This window comes from Tachyglossus aculeatus, chromosome 8 (assembly GCF_015852505.1).
Source record: "Tachyglossus aculeatus isolate mTacAcu1 chromosome 8, mTacAcu1.pri, whole genome shotgun sequence".
In the NCBI taxonomy this organism is placed as follows: Eukaryota; Metazoa; Chordata; class Mammalia; order Monotremata; family Tachyglossidae; genus Tachyglossus; species Tachyglossus aculeatus.
Genome location: NC_052073.1, coordinates 3,245,397 through 3,258,630, shown reverse-complemented (window position 1 = coordinate 3,258,630; position 13,234 = coordinate 3,245,397). Strand labels below are relative to the sequence as shown.

The 13,234-nt window shown below is 58.1% G+C and overlaps 1 protein-coding gene across 2 annotated transcripts in view; it reads left to right on the top strand.

Moving 5' to 3' along the window:
• Positions 1 to 13,017, top strand: part of RNF111 (ring finger protein 111) — a 115,233-nt gene extending 102,216 nt beyond the window's left edge. The window contains exons 8-14 of one of the 2 annotated variants that reach the window (XM_038750507.1): positions 409 to 778; positions 1,622 to 1,747; positions 7,252 to 7,378; positions 9,201 to 9,293; positions 9,977 to 10,072; positions 11,955 to 12,058; positions 12,699 to 13,017. In XM_038750507.1, the coding sequence (XP_038606435.1) occupies positions 409 to 778; positions 1,622 to 1,747; positions 7,252 to 7,378; positions 9,201 to 9,293; positions 9,977 to 10,072; positions 11,955 to 12,058; positions 12,699 to 12,816 (1,034 nt within the window). In that variant the 3' untranslated portion in view covers positions 12,817 to 13,017. Of the gene's footprint in view, positions 1 to 408; positions 779 to 1,621; positions 1,748 to 7,251; positions 7,379 to 9,200; positions 9,294 to 9,976; positions 10,073 to 11,930; positions 12,059 to 12,698 lie in introns of both variants that reach the window. The other variant, XM_038750506.1, reaches the window with a different exon arrangement.
• The last annotated feature ends 217 nt before the right edge of the window (positions 13,018 to 13,234 follow it).

The window sequence follows — 13,234 nt, the reverse complement described above, 5'->3', positions numbered from 1 at the left end:
GTCTTGAGGTAGTATGGGATAGGAAAGGGAGTGGTCTCCCGGGGAAAGGATACAGGAAAAAACGAGGTCGGCTTGCTGGAGGAAGAGTTCAGGGGGCTTGAAACCGTAGGGGTGCTCAGCTGTGGCCCCCCAGCCTGGCCCCGGGCTCGGGGAAGGATTCCTCTTCCCCAGTGAGGGAGCCAGTAAAAGATAAGGGATGGTGCCGGCTCGCGGCGGCGGCCCCATGGCCCGGCAGCCTCGGGCACCCTCCGGCCACTTACTCTGTCCGGGAAACCCCTTCCGGCACGGCGGCCAGGCACGCGGAGGCTCCTTCGGGGGGCTTCGGGAAGGGGCACCGGGACCGGGCCTGGGTGCTGGGACCGTTCCGGGGCCTTGCCACTCTGAAACGGTTGCAATTCCCCGTTCCAGATACTTCCTTGACGAGACCACTGCTCCACCAGGCTTCCGCCTGCCCCCACTCGCACGGGAATCCCCCCGCGCAGCCGCCGCCGCCGCCGCCGCCGCCGCCTCCGCCCCAAGTGGACTACGTGATCCCGCACCCCGTCCACCCCTTCCACGCGCAGATATCTTCCCACGCCGCGTCTCACCCCGTGGCGGCCCCGCCCCCGCCCCACCACCTGGCCAGCCCCGCCGCCCCGCTCCCCCAGCACCTGCCGCCCGCCCACCAGCCCATGTCTCACCACATCCCGGCCGCGGCCCCGGCGGCCCAGAGGCTGCACCCCCACGACGTGATCCAGAGGATGGAGGTCCAGAGGAGGAGGCTGATGCAGCACCCGACGTACGTACCCGCGCCTCCGCTGACCCGCTCCCTCTCCCCCGGCCTCCCGGGAGGCGCGGAGTCAGGGCCGGCCCTTCTTGAGCCCCTCGCCGCCGGCGGGTAAAGCAAACCCCACGCTGGAGTGGGGGAGTGAGGCGGAACTCGGCTCAGTTCAGCAGCGCTGCTGGGAGGTTGAGAGTTGGCGGGGAGATGGCCCATCGATCCCCTCCCGCCCCAGACTGACAGTCGAGGGAATCCCAGGCGGGCCAGCCGAGAGCCCTGCCCCTGGCCGCCCAGGGGTCCGGCATCCGGGGGGCCCTGAGCCGAGACGTCCCACGCCCAGTCCTCATTCGCCGGGACGGAGCTCTGGGGACCCCTCCTCCTCCCTTCCCCTGAGCAGAGAGGGCGGTGACGCGGGCCTGTGCTGGGACTTGGGGCCCGGCCCCAGCCGAGAGTCTTCTCTGGACCCGCCCGCCCTCTCGGGCTGGGTGAATTTCTTCAAATCCTCCCCACGAGGCAGTGGAGACGGCCGTCGGCCCCCGTCACCAAACCCGACGAGTTAAAGGGGGATTTTTCCTCTCTCGGGGTCGTCCCAGGGCCCGTCGTCATCAGCCGTGTCCTGGGACTCAGGCTCGGTTGTTTGGAGCCCGGGGGGCGGGTGGGTGGATGGATGGATGGCAGGAGGGGGGTCCTCTTTTCCGCCGCTGGCAGCCAGGCACTCACTGCCGGTCCGGTCGCAGCTCGGGGCCGGCCGGCGAATGATGTCGTTGAGCCGGTTTAAAGAGCAGCCCCAGCCCCTCGGCGCCACCGGTGCCGCTGATCCCCCGGCGGCTTCTAATCACGTTTTCGCGTCCCGTTTTCCAGGCGGGCCCACGAACGCCCTCCGCCCCACCCTCACAGGATGCACCCCAACTACGGCCACGGGCATCACATCCACGTGCCTCAGACCATGTCGTCGCATCCCCGGCAGGCTCCGGAGCGGTCCGCCTGGTCAGTACCCCGGCCTTCCCGCCCCTCCGGGAGGGCATCGTCCGCAGAAGAGCCCGAGCCGGGAGCGAGGGCCGGGAGACCGAGGCACCCACCCATCCCAGCTAGCCGCAGTCACAGTAGTTAGGATTTCTCCCGTGCACAGAGTGCGGGGAAGGAACCCTCGGGTGGGAATGAGACAGGCGCTCACCGGCTAAGGGGAAAGGGGCCGGCGACTGACGTGGTGGGAAGGGAGCGATCGAACGGTAAGGACACACGATCAACATAGAAGGCGAGGACGGGGATGGATATGGAAATAAAATAGAGCCCTTCGGGTGCTGTGGCTAGAAGAGCAGAGTTTCGGACATCTGGCAGCTTGCCAGATGTCTTAACGGTATTCATTCGTTCATTCAATCGTATTTATTGAGCGCTTACTGCATGCAGAGCAAGTTGGCAACATATAGGGACGGTCCCTACCCAACAACAGGCTCACAGCCTAGAAGAGGGAAACAGACAACAAAACCAAACATGGGGACAGGTGTCAAGTCGTCAGAATAAGTAGAAGTAAAGCTAGATGTACATCATTAACAAAATAAATAGAATAGTAAATATGTATAAGTGGAATAGAGTAATAAATCAATCAATCAATCGTATTTATTGAGCGCTTACTGCATGCAGAGCAAGTTGGCAACATATAGGGATGGTCCCTACCCAACAACAGGCTCACAGCCTAGAAGGGGGAGATAGACAACAAAACCAAACATGTGGACAGGTGTCAAGTCGTCAGAATAAGTAGAAGTAAAGCTAGATGTACATCATTAACAAAATAAATAGAATAGTAAAAGTAGAATAGAGTAATAAATCAATCAATCAATCGTATTTTATTGAGCGCTTACTGCATGCAGAGCAAGTTGGCAACATGTAGGGACGGTCCCTACCCAACAACAGGCTCACAGCCTAGAAGGGGGAGACAGACAACAAAACCAAACATGTGGACAGGTTTCAAGTCAGAATAAGTAGAAGTAAAGCTAGATGTACATCATTAACAAAATAAATAGGATAGTAAATATGTATAAGTAGAATAGAGTAATAAATCAATCAATCAATCGTATTTATTGAGCGCTTACTGCATGCAGAGCAAGTTGGCAACATATAGGGACGGTCCCTACCCAACAGCAGGCTCACAGCCTAGAAGGGGGAGACAGACAACAAAACCAAACATGGGGACAGGTGTCAAGTTGTCAGAATAAGTAGAAGTAAAGCTAGATGTACATCATTAACAAAATAAATCGAATAGTAAATATGTATAAGTAGAATAGAGTAATCAATCAATTGTATTTATTGAGCGCTTACTGCATGCAGAGCAAGTTGTCAACATATAGAGACGGTCCCTACCCAACAACAGGCTCACAGCCTAGAAGGGGGAGACAGACAACAAAACCAAACATGGGGACAGGTGTCAAGTTGTCAGAATAAATAGAAGTAAAGCTAGATGTACATCATTAACAAAATAAATAGAATAGTAAATATGTATAAGTAAAATAGAGTAATCAATCAGTCGTATTTATTGAGCACTTACTGTGTGCAGAGCACTGTACTAAGCGCTTGATCTGTACAAATGGTAGTAATTGTTAATAATAATATAATAATAATAATTGTGGTAGTTGTTAGGCGTTTACTCCATGTCAAATCCTGTTCTAAGCGCTGTGGTAGATACAGATAGATCAGGTCAGACACAGTCCCTGGCCCTCACAGGGCTTCCAATCCAAGTAGGAGGGCGTTGAGTTCTCAGGTTTCCGATGAGGCAGCTGAGGCCCAGCGAAGTGAAGCGATCTGCTCGAGGTCACACAGCAGGCGAGAGGCAGAGCCCGGATTAGAACCCAGGTCCTCCTGACCCCCGCCCAGGCCTGGGCACTATCCGCCAGGCCACGCCGCTTCTCTGTCGATCCCTGCCACCACGAGGCTCTTCCCGGCGTTCCCTGTCCTGTGGAAGCGGCGGGCAGCGAGGTGCCGCAGGAGACTTGAGAACGTCCAGTTAGTCCGTGGCTCGGGGCCGAGCGCCTGCTGGCTTCGGAAGACAGTACTAAGCGCTCAAGAGATCCTGATAGAGCCAGTAGTGGCACTGTCTAGTGGGAAGAGCCCGGGCCTAGCAGTCGGGGGACCTGGGTTCTCATCCCGGCTCTGCCACTTAATAATAATAACAACTTGTACTTCCCAAGCGCTTAGTACAGTGCTGTGCACACAGTAAGCACTCAGTAAGTACGATTGAATGAATGAATAATCAATCAATCGTATTTATTGAGCGCTTACTATGTGCAGAGCACTGTACTAAGCGCTTGGGAAGTACAAGTTGGCATCACATAGAGACAGTCCCTACCCAACAGTGGGCTCACAGTCTAAAAGGGGGAGACAGAGAACGGAACCAAACATACCAACAAAATAAAATAAGTAGGATAGAAATGTACAAGTAAAATAAATAAATAAATAAATAAATAAATAGAGTAATAAATATGTACATATGAGTAATTGATATTTATATCAATAAATATGATATTTATTCATATGTACATGTGAATAAATGAGTAATTGACAGTTTTTAGACTGTGAGCCCACTATTGGGTAGGGACTGTCTATGTTGCCAAATTGTACTTCCCAAGCGCTTAGTACAGTGCTCTGCACACAGAAAGCGCTCTATAAATACGATTGATGATGATGATGAGTAATAATAATGATAGCATATTCTATTTATTTTATTTTGTTAGTGTGCTTGGTTTTGTTCTCTGTCTCCCCCTTTTAGACTGTGAGCCCACTGTTGGGTAGGGACTGTCTCTATATGTTGCCAATTTGTACTTCCCAAGCGCTTAGTACAGTGCTCTGCACATAGTAAGTGCTCAATAAATACGATTGATGATGATGATGATGATTTATTAAGCACTTACTGTGTGCAAAGCACTGTTCTAAGCGCTAGGGAGGTTACAGGGTGATCAGGTTGTCCCACGGGGGGCTCACAGTCTTCAGCCCCATTTTACAGAGGAGGGAACTGAGGCCCAGAGAAAGTGAAGTGACTTGCCCAAAGTCACACAGCTGGCAATTGGCAGAGCCGGGATCTGAACCCATGACCTCGGGCTCCAAAGCCCGGGCTCTTTCCACTGAGCCACGCTGCTTCTCCTAAGCATGACCCTGGGTAAGTCACTCTTGTGCCCCAGTTTCCCCCTCAGAGTGGGGAGTCAGTACCTGATAATAATAATAATAATAATGATGGCATTTATTAAGCGCTTACTATGTGCAAAGCACTGTTCTAAGCGCTGGGGAGGTTACATGGTTGTCCCCCGTGGGGCTCACAGTCAATCCCCATTTTCCAGATGAGGTAACTGAGGCCCAGAGAAGTGACTTGCCCAAGGTCACACAGCTGACAATTAGTGGAGCCGGGATTCGAACCCATGACCTCTGACTCCAAAGCCCGGGCTCTTTCCACTGAGCCACGAGGGGGCTCCCTGATACTTGGCCTGTGGACCCCAGGTGGGACAGGGACTGTGTCTGACCTGAATACCGTGTATCTACCCCAGTGCTTACAACATAGTAAGCGCTCAATAAATACGATTGATGAACAGTTCTTGGCGCATAGAGAAGCAGCATGGCCTACTGCCAATATGTTGCCAACTTGTACTTCCCAAGCGCTTAGTCCAGTGCTCTGCACACAGTAAGCGCCCAATAAATACGATTGATTGACCCTGGGCTTGGGAGTCAGAGGATGTGGGTTCTAATTCCAGCTCCACCGCTTGTCAGCTGTGTGACCTTGGCTAAGCCACTTCAACTTCTCTGGGCCTCAGTTAGCTCATCTGTAAAATGGGGATGAAGACTGTGAGCGCCACGTGGAACCACCTGATGACCTTGTATCTACACCCCAGCGCTTAGAACAGTGCTCGGCACATAGTAAGCGCTTAACAAATACCACAGTTATTATAAAAAAGGGGCAGTAGTATCCCAGTCTAGTGGGGAAGATGGCCCAGGCTCCCTGCACTGAGAGACGCTCCATTTCATCACCATCGTCATCACTAGCGATGGTATTTATTGAGTGCTTACTATGTGCAGAGCGCAGTACTAAGCGCTTGGGAGAGGACAGTACAACAGAGTTTTGGCTACACGTTCCCTGCCCGTAGCGAGCTCACAGTCTAGAGGGGGAGATAGACGTCAGTAGAAATAAATGATAAAGTACAGTTTGAAGGTATGTATATAGAAGCAGCAGCGTGGCACAGTGGAAAGAGCCTGGGCTTTGGAGTCAGAGGTCATGGGTTCAAATCCCGGCTCCACCAATCGTCAGCTGTGTGACTCTGGGCAAGTCGCTTCACTTCTCTGGGCCTCAGTTACCTCATCTGGAAAATGGAGATTAAGCCTGTGAGGCCCTTGTGGGACAACCTGATCACCTTGTAACCTCCCCAGCGCTTAGAACAGTGCTTTGCTCGTAGTAAGCACTTAATAAATTCCATCATTATTATTATTATTATATAGTGGTGTGGGGTTGAGGGTGGGGCAGATATCCAGGGTCCAAGGTCACAGATTCCCAAGCGCACAAACTACACAGAAGGGAGGCAGAGATGGGGATTAAGTCTGGGGATGGCTCTGCCCTGTGCCAACTGCCGGATGGAGGAGACGGGACGCTTGGCGGGCTGGGCACTGTTAGGGAATTGGGGCCCATTCTCCCGACACCCTGTCTTCCCATGGGGAATGTCTGCCAGCTTTGGGAAGGGCCGTTCCCTTGCTCAGCGTCCTCAAAGGTGAATTTTCAGTGAGCGCGTGCTCCCCATCTCCTCTCCCTCCCTCCCCCCCCCCCCCTTTTTATATATATATTTTGGTAACAGTGTTTGTTAAGCGCTTATCAGGTGCTGGGCACCGTAGAAAGCACTGTGCGGTTACAGGCTAATCAGGCCGGCCCCGTGTCCCACGTGGGGCTCGTGGTCTGACTCCTCATTTTGCAGATGAGGGAACTGAGCACCGAGAAGTAATAATAATAATAATGGTATTTGTTAAGCGCTTACTACGTGCAAAGCACTGTTCTAAGCGCTGGGGGAATACAAGGTGATCAGGTTGTCCCACGGGGGGGCTCACAGTCTTCATCCCCATTTTACAGATAAGGGAACTGAGGCCCAGAGAAGTGAAGCGACTCGCCCAAAGTCCCACAGCTGACAATCGGCAGAGCCGGGATTAGAACCTCTGACTCCAAAGCCCAGGCTCTTTCCGCTGAGCCACGAGAAGTGACATGTCCAAGGTCACCCAGCAAAGAAGAGGCGAAGCTGGGATTAGAACCCGGGGCTTCTGCGTGCCAGGCCCGAGCGCTTCCCTCTAGGCCACGCTGCTTCTCTGGCTTCTCTTCTCCCCTGGCTCCGGGGGAAACTGCCGTGTCTTCCCTGGTTTGGGCCTGTTTGTCTTCCCCGTCAGACCTTTAGGTCCCAGGGCAGAGATGGCGTTTTTGATTGCTGGCGCCGGGCGTAGCGGGTGCCGATACTGATGCCCGCTTGGTCTCCCGGCAGGGAACTGGGGATTGAAGCCGGAGTGACGGCAGCCACCTACCCCCCGGGCCCGCTCCACACCCACCTGGGCCACTACCACGCGCCGCCCCGACTCCACCACCTGCAGATCGGGGCCCTCCCGCTAATGGTGAGTAAGCGGCCCATCCCACCCGCCCTCAGAGCTCCTCCGTCTTCCGTGCGGGGCGGTTGGGCGGGCGGGTCCGCCGAGCGACGCCTCCTCACGTGGGACGTGCCCGTGGGCGGTCGTGAAGCCGGAAGAATCTCCCCAGTCAATCAATCAATCGTATTTATTGAGCGCTTACTGTGTGCAGAGCACCGTACTTAAGCGCTTGGGAAGTCCAAGTTGGCAACATATAGAGACGGTCCCTACCCAACGGCGGGCTCGCAGTCCCCAGCAGATTGACCCCCCCCGGGGGAGGCGGCTGTAGGGAAACGGCCGGGGCCGGGTTTGCTTTCGGTTCTCCGTCTCGTCCAGTAGGACTGAAATTGTGGTGCACAGTAGCCCATTGACCCTCTGCATCTGATTTCTGAAAGCTCAGTCGGAGCGCTTAGCGGGCAGTGATGCGCGGGGAACCTCGAGGTCGGCAGGCACGTCCGTGGCCCGGGGTCCGTTGGACCGCGAGGCGGGGTCGGTGGTGGCGGTGCCGTGCCCGGCGGGGCGGGACCCCCGCTGTCCCGGGCCGGTTGGACCCCCGGTCGCTCTGGGGCTGCAGTTCCAGAGCCCCCGGCGGCTGGGTTGGCCGGCCCCCGCCCCTCCAGTCCGGCCACGTCCACCTCGGCTCTGGACTGGAAGGAGGCGGTGGAGCGGAAAAGGTCGATGGGGGTCCAGCAGCGGGGTGACACACTGAGCGTCCTCCAGGGCTGCAGGTCGGGTCTGCTTCGAGCTAGGCGCGCCGCAAGCCGAGGCCGCCGTCCGGGGAGGTTAGGAAACGAGGCGGGGAGCCGAGAGCGCAGGACCGACCTCATCCTCATTCTGGGCCACGCCTTCCCCCGAGTCCTGGCCGAGGCAGGCAGCTCAGCCCCTGCTGAGGCGCTTCCGCCTGGCCAGGGCCCCCTCGGGAAGTTGAGCCAGCCCCACGGGCCCCAGAAGTTGTGGGTGGGGAGGGAGCTGCAGCAGGTGGACCCCCTCAGCCCCTACTGGATTTCTGCCCCGGGTCCCCGGAAGACTCCCTTACCCCACCGTTTCAGGCCTCCATGTCTCCCCTCGGGGACCGTTGCCTTACGGCGGTTCAACCGCAGTCGAGCACCAAGTCCCGAGGGGTCCCACCTTTCTCTGGGTTTCAATAATAATAACAATAGTAATAATAATTGTGGTATCTGTTAAGGCTTACTATGTGCCAGACACCATACTAAGCGCCAGTGTAGAAGCGTGGGGGTTCAGTCGGCAGATCCTCTCCGAGTCCGAGTAACTTGGAGTCTGGAAAGCGGGGCGGGCCGAGGAGCCGTCAGGTTGGCCAGAGGGGCTCAGCCCACAGTCTTGAGGAAAGGGGGTGAGTTTTCTCTCAAGCTTCATTATGGCAACATCTCGGAGGCTCCTTTGATTTTTTGACACGGCGGCGGCCCCGCCCCACGTGCGGCCGGAGGGCAGCCCTCACCGGCACGGGATGCCGGTGGCCCTCTGGGCCCCGGGAGAGGACGGCAGGAGGAGGAGGGGAGGCCTCCGCGGTTCCCTGCCGGGCCGCGGCTCCCGGTGCCTCTGAGAGGATGGCGGCGGCCCCCCACCCCTCCCGCGCACCCTCCGAGGCAGATGCGCCCGGTTGGCGCGTCGTGCCCCGGCGGTTGAGGTCGGGCAGTGTGTGACCGGTGAGAGCGCGTGGTCCCAGAGGATGTCGCGTCTGTCCGCTGCCCGCCCACCGTTTCTCCCCCTCACCTCTCCCCGTCCCCGCCGCGCAACGGTAAAGTCCGCAGCCGTCCCGAAGAGGTTTAACTTCCATCTGCTGTTTGACTAGGTTCCAGACATGGCGGGCTACCCTCACATCCGTTACATTTCATCGGGATTGGACGGCGCGTCATTCAGAGGCCCTTTCAGGGGCAATTTTGAGGTTTGTAATGGACGAAACCATAGCGGAGAGCTAGGCCGCGGGGCCTCGCGCGGAGGCCCCGTGGCGGCCCGGCCCCTTGTCCCTCCCCCTCCCGCCCAACCGCCCCCACCCCCCGGCCGGCACCTGGACGACAAGGAAACGGACGCAGGCGGAACGGGCGCGCTTGCCCTGTCCCCCTGGGCTCCCGTGGCCGCAGGGGTCGGAAGCGGGACCGCGTCCTCGCGGGCGACGTAGCCGCGGGGCGCTCGGAGCCTAGGAACCCCGGGGTTCGGCGGCGTCAGCCGCATCAGATGCAGAGAGTTAATGAACTAGGCCACCGGCGCCAAAGCCGCTTCGGGGGGCGGGGCGTTGTCCGTTGAGAAGCAGGCGTGGCTGGAGAAAGAGCAACCCGGGGTTTTCCCTCCGCCCGACTCCCCTCTTCTCCCCCCCCCCCCCCGTCCCGCCCACCCCACGAGCCGCGGGGACCTTAGGCCGAGAAGGCGCTTAAACCCGGCCGGCGGTTTGCCTCAGTTGGCGCCCGTGTAGGCGGAGACCCGAATTGGCGCTGTTTCTCTCCCTCACCTCCCCCCGAAAGGCTTGAGAGAGCCAGTGTCTCTGCCCCGCGCCTGGGGCACCCCTCGGGCCGCGCCCCGGTCCCGGCCCGTTGACCGACCGCCCGCCCCCGGGGCTGTCCTCGATTCCAGGAGCTGATCCACCTGGAGGAGCGGCTGGGCAACGTCAACCGCGGAGCCTCGCAGGGAACCATCGAGAGGTGTACATACCCGCACAAGTACAAGAAGGTGAGCGTCGGCGGGCGTTGGGGGGTTAGGGGTGCGCGGGGGCGGCGGATGACAGGCCCGGGGTCAGCTCCCCATCCTTGGTGGGAATTTTCAGGAACGGGTCCTGCTCCGGGGCCCTGAGGGTGGAAGTCCAGGGCATTGTCTTCCTGCTTGAAAGCAGGCTCGCCCGTAGGAGCAGTGTAGCCTAGTGAGCCCGGCCTTGGGATTCAGAGGTCGTGGGATCTCATCCCATCTCCACCACGTCAGTGACTTTGGGGAAATCACTGAACTTCTGTGCCTCAGTTACCTCATCTGGAAAATGGGGATTAAGACGGTGAGCCCCACACGGGATGACCTGATTTCCTTGGATCTATCCCAGTGCTTGGCACGTAGTAAGTGCTTAGCAAATTCTGTCATTATTATTATTAGTGGGAGTCAGAGGACCTGGGTTCTATCCCCAGCTCTACCAGTTGCTTGCTATTGTGGCTGGGTGAGTCACTTCACTCCTCTGGGCGTCAGTTTCCCCAACTGTAAAATGAGGATTCGAAACCTGCTCTCCCTCCTACTCAAACTGTGAGCCCCGCGTGGGACGTGGCCTGTGTCCGGCCTGGTGAATCGCATCTACCCCAGCGCTTGACGCATAGTAAGCCCATAACAAATACCATCTTAAAGAAAAAAGAAAAGGCCTCCCTGCTGTGACCGGGTGACCTTGCCTGCCTGCCCGCCCGCCACCAGAGTGGCTTATTAGGCCACTGTCCCCTCTGGTCCTCCTCTGTGCTTCCGCATTCCCACTGTCCAGCCTGAGGATTGATTGCCCCGGATCCCTCCGATTCTGCCCCCCCAACTTCGGCCTGGCCGGCCACCGAGTCGGCCCTGTGACTCCTGCACCCGCCTCCGTCCTCCCTCCCGAGGAACGTCCGTTGGCTGTGGGATTTTTCCCTCATGTCCACCAGCCCATTTATCCCCACCGCCGGCACGTACGTGGGAGAGTGAGGGACTGTGGGTCTGGAGGGCGAGAACCAGCCAGGGGTTATGTGCCGCCGCCGCACGGATTTTCCACCCCCACCCTCAAGTTTGGGGAGAGCCAAATGAGCCATTTCATTCTCCTTGTGGGGGAAATGGAGCTTTATTAATTTGGGTTTTGAGTCCCCCAGGCCGGGAGAGCCCAGAGTTGTGGAAGTGACTTACCCAGGTGTGGGGAGAGGGCAGGAGGGGCCCCTGCATCTCCCGGTCACGGGCCCCCCACCCCCTAGCCACAGGGCTCCTAACCGTACATCCCCAGCCAGTGGTCAGCGTGTCTTTCCTCTCTAGTTCTCCTTGGGCAGCTCCGATGGGTTCTCCCTCCGAGCCGGGAGAGGGAATGGTGGGGAAAAAGATGAGGAGACAGGCAGGGCTGTCAGGGCCGGAGCAGAAAGCGGAGGAGACCAGCAGTCTGAGCTCATTCAGGGGTCGGTCGGATTTGGTTTTTCAAAGCAGATCCCGGGCAGGGGGAGGTTAGAAATCAGGTCGAATCGGAATGAAACCTGATAAACGGGAACCCTCTTTAAAATCCTGAAGGGACAGAAATGGGAGAGGAGGTCACACGGTCAGCCCGAGGGGTGCTGCCCTTCCTGGATCTTTCCGATCTACGGGGGCTTTGGAGCAGAAGAGCTTAAAGCGTTTCGAGCATCCCCAAGGGGCTCTCCTCTGTCAGTGGGGTCGGGTCAGGGGACGGGAGCCGGCTTCTCCAGACCCTGCCGCTCTGGGGTTTGCCGGCATCCCTCGGGGCGAGCCGGCAACTCTTAGTTTGAACGGGAGCGCTGAGCTCCGCTGGGCGCGGGCGCGACGGTGAAATGTTGAATGGGCATAAAAACCGGTTTTACTCATCTCTACTGATAAGGTAACCACTGATTGGTTCTCACAGAGGAAACTGCACAGCAAGCAAGATGGGGAGGAAGGGACAGAGGAGGACACCGAGGAAAAGTGCACCATCTGTTTGTCTATACTAGAGGAAGGGGAAGACGTCAGGTAATTGAGGGGTTCTGTCGGGAAAGCTGTTCCGTGCTCGGGGCGCCGGGTAAACGGCACCCGTCTTCCCACCCTCAAACCCTCGGCCGGAGCGGCGTGGGCTCCCCCCCCATCCCGCGGCCTCCGGTCCTGGAGAACGGAGGCTTGGGCCTCACTCGGGTGGTGGGATCCAACAGGGAATTGGCGCCCGAGCGGGAGAAGTCGCGTCGATCGAGGGCCTCCCGGCCCCCCAGCCTTCGGCCCCCCGTCCCCTAACGGCGCGTGAGCTTAGACCAGCGGTGGGGCCGGAGACAGGGAGAGACGAAACCATCACCTGCCTCAAAGGCAACAATAAAGAGAGGAAGAGCGAGGGCTCATGGAGCTTCAGGCGCCCGGGGTTGGGCTGGGGGATCGGGTTCCTCAGATTGACCCCACCACCGTCCTCCCCCGCTCGGCCGAGGAGCCGAAAGGGAAAGAAATCGGGTGTCTTCGCAAGGGGGCTCCTGGGGCGTTCCCCCCGGCGCAGGTTCCCGGGGGGCGGGTGGTCCTCCCCGCCCGACAACACGGGGCCCTTGGCAACGAGCCGCCGGGGTCCGAGACCCCCGCGATGGAGGGAGCCGGCAGTGACGGCGGTCCCCCCGGCTGTGCTCTCCCCCGGCAGGCGCCTTCCGTGTATGCACCTCTTCCACCAGGTGTGCGTCGACCAGTGGCTCATCACCAACAAGAAGTGTCCCATCTGCAGAGTGGACATTGAGGCCCAGCTGCCCAGCGAAAGTTGACCCCGTTTCCCCGAACTCTTGCCCTCCTCCCCTCCCCGTCCTCCCCGGTACCGCAGTCAACCAAAGATGGCACGACGACTCACCCACCGCACCCGCTCGGGAGCGCCGGGGCCGGGCCCGCCCGCTCCGCTCGACGGTACAGCTCGCCCTCGACCTACAGTTTGTGGAGACCGTTGATTTTCAATGTATTTATAAAGCTTTTTTCGTTGGGTTTTTTTTTTTTTGGTTCTCCCTCCCCCCCACCCCTGCCCCTTCCTCCCCTTCCCCCCCCGCCCCCCAAAATTCATTCGACTGTATTTTTGCATGGTTCCTTGTATTGCATTTCTTTGCACATATTACGGGCTTTGTGACACCCCCTTCCCCCCTCCTTTCCCCGGCCCCCAGTCCCCTCGCGCTCCCACCGGCCCTCCAAACTTGC